This window comes from Cryptomeria japonica, chromosome 5, assembly GCF_030272615.1.
Source record: "Cryptomeria japonica chromosome 5, Sugi_1.0, whole genome shotgun sequence".
NCBI classification, from domain to species: Eukaryota; Viridiplantae; Streptophyta; class Pinopsida; order Cupressales; family Cupressaceae; genus Cryptomeria; species Cryptomeria japonica.
This window is the reverse complement of record NC_081409.1, coordinates 243,848,349-243,859,764: the sequence shown is the minus strand read 5'-3', so window position 1 is coordinate 243,859,764 and position 11,416 is coordinate 243,848,349. Positions and strand designations below refer to the sequence as shown.

Here is an 11,416-nt window from a genome sequence, read left to right as displayed (position 1 = left end):
AACTAATTCTATGGGCCTAGACAGGGGTTAACCATCATGAGGTATTTACTAGGCTTTTATCGAACTTTACAAATGATGTACACCAAATTAACTTGCAATTATATACATAGGCTAATTCTCAAAACCCCAACTGCAATGGTAAAATAATTAATAATAATATACCAAATTAGGCTATAAGGGATAGTCCTTTGGAAGACACAATTGGCTAAGTATGACACACATATATATTATATAAAATTAAAATTAAGAGACAAATTAGGCCAAGGATGACAGCGAACAAACAATCATAATTCATGTCGATAATGTTCATAATAGTATGACATTAAACAAACCATCATAATAGCATGCAAAGGCAATGGGATGGACACAAAAAGTGTGCAAAGGAAATAATAGGATAAAATAGTCCTATTAGGAGTTTCATAATTTGAATGCTAAGTATGACATAAATATACATATAATAGAAGAAGTAAAAGACAATTTAGGCCAATTAAATCACCAAACAAACCATCATAATACCTATAAATGCAATGATGGGATTGGACAAAAAAAATTAGCAGACATAATTTAGGTAATGATGTGACTGAAGTCACTACAAAATTGTCAACTTATAATAATGTGTAGACCAATATGTCCATTCTTTTGAATAATTTCAAATGAATAAACCCTATTAAAGGTGACAAATTTAAATGCACAACAAAAAATTGATATTGACTGACAAAACCCTCAAAAATCTTGATCATTTTTTATGCCATAAACCTTTACAACCATAACATAAAATACTCATTTCATTATTATAACAAGGTAAAAACCAAAAATATTTGCAATGCTCGCATTCTAACAATGAGTTTTAATTAAAAAATTTATTATAAACACAAAAAACAAATGACAAAGAACTTGTGTTATTAACAAAACAAACCATTTTCCATATTGGCAATGACATTTATTTTTTACATATTTCATTTACAATTACAAAATACTAGTGATGCTTGAATATAAGATTACAGTTCCCTTTAAAAATTTATGTCTTTATGAACACCATAAGGGCTTCACTTAGTGAACCTAGGTTATATCACGTGCGTTCACGACATAGTAAAGAATCCCCCTATTTTCAAAAAATATTGCCCTAAACTCCTTTTTTGTCACCCCCTCTCAATACAAAGCCCCATTCTCACTAGATAATGCATTTTTTTCATAGCTCAAATTAAGAACCCCCTATTTTCACCAAATAGACAATATATTGAGCTCATTTTTGGGGATATTAAACCCCCCAATATGAATGCACGTAATATAATATTGCCTAGCCAGTGAAGCCCTTTCTCGTGATGAACACGAATTTTAGTGTTCATAAACACCCAATTGAGAAGTTAAACACCCACAACTTCATAGAACAAGCACCGACAAATTTAAAAAACAAGCACCCACAACTTTAATAGAGAACGTCATAGTTACAAATTAAAGGAAACAAATAAAAAAAATTAAAACATTAAAAGAAAATAAAAAACAAATAATGGCATGCCTTTGTGAGGATTTAATCTTCACTTGGGTTGAAGACTAGCACTAGAAACAATCTAGTTGTGTGTGTGGAGCAGTCGTAGAAGCTGTGGGTTCATACCTACAAGCAAAACCAAGGTGGAAGCAAATGCAAATACTAATAAATGACAAATAAAATGACCACAATAACCAACATTACATGTATTTACCTATGCATGTCATCGCCAAAAAATGAGGGCATAACCATCATCGAAGAAGTAGGGCGTACCCATCGCTAAACTAGAAGGGAGACTGGTATCCAAAGTGAGCATGTTCTGGATTAACACCTTAACTTGCAAACCCTAAGCAAACACGTTCCGGTGCCTAATGTGTCTAAGACACAAGCAGGCGCGAGAATGTAAGGAGTGCAATTTGGCTCAATTGGCCAAGACGCAAGAGCATTCAATGAAACTCTGACTGAGATTTATTCACAATTCGATGGAAGTAAGGAGAAGGGATGCGAAGTTAATGCTACTACAAGGAAGAGTGTAGGGTCACGAAGGTTGATAAATAACCACAAGTTGGATTGAAGCATGACAATGTGATGGAATGCCACACGACCACAAAGTCCATTTCCAATGATGCACCACACATGTAGGGGTGGGCCCGCACACGTAACGGTCACCACATCAAAATGGCAAATTGCTGACACCTTAGACAAATCATCATCTTACACATGGCAAATAGACTTAAAAATGAAAAAAAGATTTTTTTCAATTAAAAAGTAGGTCATCAATGTGTTTTGTTTTTTTTAATTGACTTGGGAGGTCCAATAGCACCCCACATGGACCTTTGAAATCAAGGTGCACACATATAGGCTCTCGTCCCCTATTGAATTTTTAAAAAAAAATCTAAAATCATATTTAAAATTTGGTATACTTTTTTTTTACACTTATATTAAAATGATTTGTGATTATCAAAACATATACTTCATATGTCATACACTTTAATTATATTAATGCAATACAAAATCACGACTATTGAATTTTGTAAAGTTGTTCTATGATACTTAATACAAAAAAAAAAACTGAAATTATTCTTATATAAAAAACACACATGATCGATTTAAACAAGTGCCACATAGTGGCCACTACTTGCCTTTGTTTATTTTTTAATTGTGTAATGGAAATCTTAAATAATTTGAGTTGTATATTAGAGGGCTGAAGAGTCGCAAGAAATGAATATTCGCATTGTTAGCAATAATCATTTACAATATAAGTGAAATGAATATTCACATTGTTAGTAATAATCATTTACAATATAAGTGAAATGAATATTCACATTGTTAGCAATAATCATTTACAATATAAGTGATTTGATCATAAAATATAAACAAAGTTGAATATGAATGTACACAACTTATTTTAACAACTTAATTTATACCAATAAATTATGCAAAATGTTTTTGTTATTTGAAATGTTTTTACAACATATGTTTACAATAAATACAAGAGAGATATTATAAATATATGATAAATTATATATATTAAAAAAAAATATATATAATTCCTAATAGATCATAGTTCAAGATTAATTGTCATGACTTTTTAGTTTTTTATGTATATTAATTAAATAAAATAAATTTTATATGATAATATTTTTATAAAAAACATCACTAAAACTAATTAATCTAAATATTTAACACCAAACTACTGACATGCTTGGTATTGAGCTACCAAGAAAAATATCAAAAATTATATTATTAATCGGTACCTATATTCCCCCTAAATGGTTGTCACGAACATTATTTGTTTTAGATTTCCGAAAAATCCACTTATAACAACAAAAATTGTATTGGCCAATCAAGATATAAAAAAATAATTTTTATAATATGTAAACTTAAAAATTGCACAAGTAACTTTAAAAAATAAAAATATTTTTAAAAACAAAAATAAAACCTTGTTTGTAATTGGTTCAAATTAAATTTTTTAATAACTAATTAACTGTAAAAAAAAAAACTCATTACAATAATATTTGCCTACTAATAACTTCACATTTTTATTGAAGGAAGTTCTTCACTACATTGCAATGCCTCTAGACATAATTATTAAGTTCTATCAATTCTAATCTATTATTTTTTTATAGATACCAAAAATCTTCTCATCGACATATATTCCTTATAATAAATACATCTTAAAAATAATCATATATTACTTATAATAAATACATCTTAATAATAAATACATCTTACAAAGTCCCTGAGAAACATCCCCTCAAACTTTCATGCAGCAAGTAAATGCCTAATAGACAACAACCTAAAACTTACAGTATAATAGATGCACAACCTATAAAACTAAGCATATCAGCTAAAAAATACCCACACCATTAATAACCGGAGTCCCTGAGAAACCTATTCATCTCCTTTTTTAATTATCTAAGAAATCACCAATAGAGGGACTGCAGCAGGATTCCTCTCTTGTTCGATGGCTTTAGATCTTCTTTTCATCATAACATTTTCAAGAAGTCCTGGAATATGAACGTTCATAATGTAATCGTTCCAGTCTATTCTATTTACATCAAATCCAAATATTTCCCTTTCCTCTTGGGAGAGTTCTTGGAATAACTTATTTGTGTTTGAGTTGTCAAATCTGAAATCAAAATAAATACAATTCTTGTGAGACATTTTCTTGATCCAAGGACAATGAAAACAATGAAATAAATTTTATTAAATAGATTTACCTCGCTTTGCATGTCAAATATGATTGGTATATCCTGCCTATCTGTCTGTTCACACGGGCTCTTACTTTCATAGCAATGCGTTCTTGCTTTTCCATTTGAACAAAAGGATGACCATTTACCTATTATCATCACAAATAATTTTTTCAATAATATAATTAAATTTTTAAAAAAATGTTTTTAATTGAAATTTCAGATCATATTTAATGATTCATCATCAAAATGATTTTTTTATTTTTAATGATAGATCATTCAAAAATATACACAAATAATTCTTCTAACTTTTTTTTCTTTTGAATATTACATTAACTGTGAGAAATTTGTATCTTAGATTAGCAATTATGCAAAATAAATACTTCACATCAACTTGCTCTAAAAATATCTTAAAAATCTATATCATGATGAATAAAAAATAAAACATTCTACTGAAACTTACATTTAATGACATGTTTATAGAATGAGAAGAGAGATCTTCCATGTTGCCAAATAGCTTGAGAGAATCCTTTGCTTTTATTGTTTTACCCCTAACATCAACATAAGGATGGGCTCTAAAATACTGATGAAACATTCCAAAAAGTTCTCCCATAAATATTGGATTTGCAGCAGAAGAAGCCATTTGATAAACCTCCAGGCCAGATTTGCCAGCATGTTTTGCCATTACTGCAAGTATTGCGTTTGCAACCATGTCTACTGGGACCTGAAATTATAGTATTTGCGTTTATAAATACATGGGGAAAAATATTTGTCTATTAATATTCATGAAAACAATTCAAGTAACACTGTTAAAACTGTGTGGTGATACTTACAATATCAAAAGCCACATTTGGATCAGCAATCAGGGCAGAGAGCTGGCCTTTTGCATAATAGGCAATTATCGGATCTACCATTCTGCATCAATAGAATTGTTATACGATTTTTAATCTTAATTAGAAATCTTAAAATATTATAAATCTGAATTTTTTTAAAGTTCTTCGATTGTAAACATTTTTCCATAATGAATAAAAATATATACTGTACAAAGTTAAATTTAAGCTGGAAATCTAACATCCCAACATCATAAAACTGACTTTCAACCTGAAAAGAAAGTATCTCAATGAAGTAGGATGATTGTAAATTTATAAATTTATTAGTGGCTTGCAGTGGAGAGGCCCTCTGGGATATTTATGTTCTATTGCTACAAAGGTCATTTACTTTTGCAACTTTTACATTGAAGAAGAAAGAATCAACCAACAGAACAAGGTTCATGATAAACTGGTCTGAAGAGGATAAATGCCTTCAAGGCCTCCTACACATAACAAAGAAGTGGGAATCCCAGGGTAATAGGAGAGCAGAAAAATAAAGAATCCAGAAAAGATTGCCTCCTAGTATATTTGAGGTTGAATAATTTAGTATATTAAATTTTAAATAAAAAATCTAAATTTATATTTTTAAACTAAAATACTTCTAAAAATCATGTGATGAAAACAATTTTGAAAAATCATGTAATGAAGTTAACCCAAATTGATGGATGGCACAAACAATTTTGATTCGTTCTTACAAATTATCTTCAAAGAAACTTTACAGGTCCCAAAAACAAATCTTTGGCTAGTAAGTACTTGATACATACATGAGGTTTAAGAGTGTTCTTACCGAAGGCCTTCTATCCATCCAGGAAATGGATCACTGTAGGTTCCTTCAATCACACTAGGTCTAACAATAGCCAATGGGATTTCTCCTCTGTTCTGGTCTAATAACATTTCTCCCATTGCCTTACTAAACACATAAACATCATTCCATCCATATGTTCTTGCCCTGCACAGTTTCAGGTAAAAAAAATTATTAAATTGTTGAGAATATTTTTATTTTCTTGTTTTCAGAACTAACTTGTAGGCACATCTTTTAGTGATGAATTGGATCGTCGAATATGAAGATTAAAAATATAATATAACAAATTAAGAAACAGCTCAGGAATTAATTGTGTACCTTTCCAAAGCCATGTCTTTCATTGTTTGGGAAATACCATCATCATTTATGGCTTTAGAGCTTTTAGATTCTAACAGTCTGGTTTGATGAAAAGTGAGATTTATTTTGGCTAATTCAATTTCATTTAGAATGTTCAAAGCTGCAGCATCTTCTAGCCCTTTGGCTAGGTTTTCTTCCATTTTGAATGGTTTTTCGACTACCCTCCCTTCTCTTTGCCCATTGACATATGCTGCCGGTTAAGGAAAAAAAAGCAGTGTCATGTAATGTAATGATGTGTTTTGCTTCCATTAATTACTAAGCTTACAGGTATAATTAATGATATAAAGAGTAGTACCTGTTGATACATGCAGAAAGAGTTGTAGCTGTCTGCAACTTTTTCCAAATTCCATGAGCCGAGACGGTCCTCTTGTATTTGTCTCCAAAGCAACATCATACCTAAAATGCATTGCAGTATTGTAATTAGATTTTATATATCTCACAGTTTGAGGATGGCCTTAAAAAATGTTTTATATTCTATTAAATCAAAGGTAAAAATAAATTAAAAAATGCCAATAAGACGGACTCAGGTGCTAAACCAAATTCCCTTCACTTCATCTAACATTCATGTATTAGTCATTGTTCATTTAACCATATATAAAAGGTGTCCTGCAGATTGGCACATCCATAAACAATGAAGTTTTATTGGTTTTTATATTATTAGTCTTCTGATAGATTACTGAATGCGATAGGAAATGTCGAAAAAAAGTATACAAAATTTAAATTTAAATTTATCATACACACTTCTTTCTAGATATTTCTAATCTTGTAATTAATCTGAACAGTTTCCACCAACAAAATTGATAATTTTACTAGTTAAAAGCTTTATGCGGTGTTTATGAAATAAACAACTTTTTAGCAAATAATATTCAAAATTTACGTCGAATAGGTCTGCTTTCGTTTCGTGCGTGTCTCAGACTCGGCGAAGCTCGCCACGATCAAGCTGTGTGCAGGGTTGACAGCCCGTTGTGACGTGCATTTCTGCATTCCGGTCTGACCACGCCTTCGAATCTCTTCGAACCTATCAAGTTTTCACCCTCTTGTAGATTGAACGCCGTTTTCTTTGAATTCAACGCTAACTTTACTGCCTCGCTCAGAATCGATCTGTGCATCAACAAGACCTTTAAATCACACAAATCCCTCAATTTTTTTCAAGTTTTTCTTCGGCTCTACTTATTAAACAAAACTCTTCAATTGCTATTTCCTGTTTTCTCGGATATATCTCAATTTTTTTTCGGTTTCTACTTAAAATCTTTTAATTTCTCTGTCTTCGGGTCTTATCAAAAATCTCTCAATCTTTTTCAGCTCTTACCTAAATTTTACGAACCTTTTCTCAATTTATTGAGCTTTTACCTAAAATCTCTTATATCCTCTGTCTCCATGTAAAATCTCTTAAATCCTGTGTCTCCACGTCCTCTGCTGTTAACCTGTCGTTCTATTCTGTTTTAAAATCTCTCAAATGCTTTTTGTTGTTAAATTGTGAAATTAGACGCCGCTCTCGCTGGTATTCGATATGTTGACCAGCTTTAACTTAAAATTTTGTTTTCAATCACATATCTTTCTTTTTGCGTTTTTGACAAGGCGGAATCCAAATTATTCTAGACTGTGGTTAATCTCTACAGTTCCATTCAATATTCATTTATAAGAAGTTTTTAACATTATTATAAAGTTAAAGTGTAATTCCTATTATTGTTATATTTACCGTTAATATTTGCATATTTATCTTTAGGAAAATTTATTTAAGATAGATGTAAATATTATTCTCAAAGTATCTATTTTTCTATAATTTATCATATATAAGTTGAATAGAACTATGAAAAAAGATTTCTCCCTCATGGTTTTTCTAAAAGTAAGTATATTTTAGTTTGAAATATTTATTTTATAATTTATTTGTTAAATATATGTTAATAATGTTTTGTTTTAAATTAATTAGTACATATCAATAATTAATAATTATTTTTATTATTGATGACATTTGTTGATGGAATATAGTTGACATGAGATGCTTCTAGATTTGACTTTGAGTTTTTCATCTACCAATCAAACTCCACAATCCATCATCTTGTTGCCTATTTCTTAATGATGGATTATGGAATCAATAAAAAAACATCAATGAAAAATTTCACCATCAAATCTTTAAAAATCTCATATTAACACCATAAATTGCAAAATAAAAAATCTCATATCTAGAATAAATACAATTTATTTTGTTTTTCCATTCATAATCTTCCAAATAAAAAAGCAATGGCCCTAAAATTCCAGGAAATGAATTGATGACAATAGTAACTTTGATTGTAAGAGGTCCAGTAGTCATTATAGCTATAACTTCATGCACTCTAAGCTCCTAAATGGTACATCAAATTTTTCTTTGCATGCAACTTAAGAACTTATAGTTACTGTTCGGGCTTCTAGTAGTTACAAGAAACATGAGAGGATTCATTATGCGTGTGGGCAATTAACATGTTCCAATGACCATTAAAAGAACCCCTTCCCCTACTCATACAAATAATGTATAGTCTGTTAGATTTGAAAGACTCAAAAGACTATAAGGGAGAACAACATCAATGGCCATTATAGCTAATCTTACACACCCATAGATCCAAAAAAGTACGTCATATTTTGATGACCTTTTTTTGGTTATCTTCATATGCCACTTAACTCTTATAGTTATTGGTCTGACTTTTGGGTAGTGAAGCCGAATGTTGTGGGATCCGTTATGCACACAAGGGTCAAAAAATGGTCATTTTGAAGTGTGACTGAAAACTTTAAAATGTTATGTCCCAATAACCATGCACTACAACCACCTCAAAAATTGTCAATACTTATGCACAGCTGTCCTAATAATAGTACACTATGAACACAATGAAGTTGCACTACTCCAATCTAAATTGACAAATTTTAACTATCAGAAATACAAATAAACAGCTACCATCAATACATATGAAATATATTAATTAACTTTTATTTATTATTATTATTTTGAATGAGCAAGTTCCTAATACATGCTCATATCCCAAAAAAAAATAGGTAACGTGAAATATTTATTGCAGTTCAGAGATCACCAACTTTGGCATCAAATGAAGTGATAGCAGCAGAATTTAAAATTATTTGTACATGGCGAGCAAGATTTTCCGCCACATCGACTTGAATTCCTAGATTGTCCAGTGAAACGTCACCAGCAACAGGGACAAGTTTTGTCAGTACAAACTCCTCGAACTGCCTTCCATAAATGCCTCTCAAATGTCTGAATAACTCCGAACATATTATCTGTTAAAAAAGAGCAACATCACATCATAAATTAGATAAAAAGTCCATTAATTAGTGGGTACTAATGTTTGAGCATTTGATCCAGGTCAAGCATTGAGTGCACTAGTACATAGGATCTGACCAGCACTAGAAAATAAAAAATGAGCATTAAAGTTTCCAGCCTGTGGTATTTTGATTGTTTTATTTTGGCAATTATTTTACTGTTAGATTTGTTAGAATGCACACAGCTTACTTCATTCTTCATCCTTTGAAATGCAGCCTCTGAATCTTTAGCCTTGATAATCAAAAAGAGCTTTCCAACTTTTGGCTGTGTCCTTAGTATTTTCTCAATCACCACTGCAAATGACCAAATCCAGAGTTAGATTTCTATGAAATGGGACACATCCTACAAAACCCAAATCAAAGAAAAAAAATACTCCATGGAAACAAATCCATTTTACAGAAAAAACATCAATGCAATATACCCACATCAGAAACTTCTTCTTATTCCACTAAAGCAGCTTAAACTAAGATGAGCTGAAGATGTTAACTACCTACTTTGTCAGTGAGATGGTCTCTTCTTTCTTTTCTTTTAAAGATGCTTTGAATAGAATTAATCCAACGTTCAACTCTGTTGCCTGTACTTTATCGTGCATTAATTTAGATCCAAACCCAGTTGGTGTAAACAAAAGACAATGCATTCTAATTTTATAAAATCTTACTATCACCCTCCAACTCAAATCTTACTATCACCCCCCAACCCCCAACTCAAATCTTACTATCACCCCCCCCAACTCCTTCGGATCTCCCAACTCAAATCTTACTATCACCCCCCCAACTCATTCGGATCATGGATCATATAATATGATCTGAAATATGGGCAGTTTCCTGAAATATCAGACAACTTTAAGCTTAATGTGTGTAATTTAAGCTGTTTCCTGAAATATTGATGAAAGAAATGCAAAAACACAAAACTAATCACTACAAACTGTAGAAATCTAATCTCTGTTATAACTGAACTCATTTAAAACAAGCATGTAAGTTTGAATACCTTTTGCAAGGAAACCAGTTGCACCAGTGACCAGAATGTTTTTGGCCTCAAGAAAATCAAGTATACCCAGGCCCTTGTACAATGAATGCTCATTCACTGATCCATTTCTTTCTTTCATAGCTACATGAGAATTTGTAGCTCTAAGTGCAAGGAAGTTTGCTGAGTTTCTTCCTGGATGATATAAACGTAAAGAATGCCTAGAAAAGTGAGTTCCATGCTTGGAGAGCTTATGCTCCAAACAGGGCTTCTTAGAAGAAGAATTCAAAGAAGGATAATCTTTACACAGCACCTTCAAAGCTTCCATATTCGTCATACGTTCTGGAGGCAAAGGATTAAGAATATATATAAGATTTTCGAGTAAGTTGAGTGTGAGAATAGCCCCTCCTACAATATTTAATGTTCTCAACAGCTTTCAACTGTAAAAAACAACGTGGTGTAATGAGTTTATTTAGCCTGGTCAGTTTACCTAAAAAATTGGAAGTGTTTTGTTGTCATGCAATTAGTTGCTCCGTAGATCTTCCTTTTCTTGGAATAGACTTCAGGACCTTTTAGGTGAAAGAAATAAATGATGTGAAACCCTACCGCTCACGTTTGTTGGGTTGGGTTGGGTTGGGGTGAAATAGTCATCAATTGTATATATAATTGTTGGGTAATAGGGGAAAGGTTAGTATTCATTATAATGAAGAAGGGCAATTAAATTTGATGATTTTTTTTTTATTTTTTGTTTTCTTATGTGATTTAAGAGCTTAAAGCTATTGTTTCAATTTATGGGTAGTAACAAAGAAAGTTAAATGATTTATTATGTAAACCAAAATCAAATAGAGCTCATTTAGAAATGTCACCTGATATTTTTATTTTTTTTGTCTTCTTATGCGATTTAAGAGCTTAAAGCTATTGTTTCAACTTATGGGTAGT

The 11,416-nt window shown here is 31.1% G+C and overlaps 1 protein-coding gene across 1 annotated transcript; it reads right to left on the bottom strand.

Moving 5' to 3' along the window:
• Positions 1-3,650: 3,650 nt before the first annotated feature.
• On the bottom strand, positions 3,651-10,853 carry LOC131028812 (fatty acyl-CoA reductase 2, chloroplastic). The gene is made up of 10 exons (XM_059221384.1): positions 10,502-10,853; positions 9,704-9,807; positions 9,274-9,471; positions 6,503-6,605; positions 6,169-6,397; positions 5,836-5,997; positions 5,013-5,094; positions 4,643-4,903; positions 4,210-4,328; positions 3,651-4,118 (listed from the first exon to the last, which is right to left on the bottom strand). Exons 1-10 carry the CDS (start codon positions 10,812-10,814, stop codon positions 3,905-3,907), a joined length of 1,785 nt encoding a protein of 594 aa, XP_059077367.1. The 5' UTR covers positions 10,815-10,853; the 3' UTR covers positions 3,651-3,904.
• Between the last annotated feature and the right edge of the window lie 563 nt (positions 10,854-11,416).

Bases quoted from the DNA above. Each gene is read 5' to 3' on its own strand.
- LOC131028812 (XM_059221384.1), bottom strand. From the start codon at position 10,814: ATGACGAATATGGAAGCTTTGAAGGTGCTGTGTAAAGATTATCCTTCT. The intron at 4,904-5,012 runs GTAAGTATCACC...CTATAATTTCAG, and splicing joins CAAATGTGGCTTTTGATATT to GTCCCAGTAGACATGGTTGC. The intron at 4,119-4,209 runs GTAAATCTATTT...TTTTGATTTCAG, and splicing joins TATTTGACATGCAAAGCGAG to ATTTGACAACTCAAACACAA.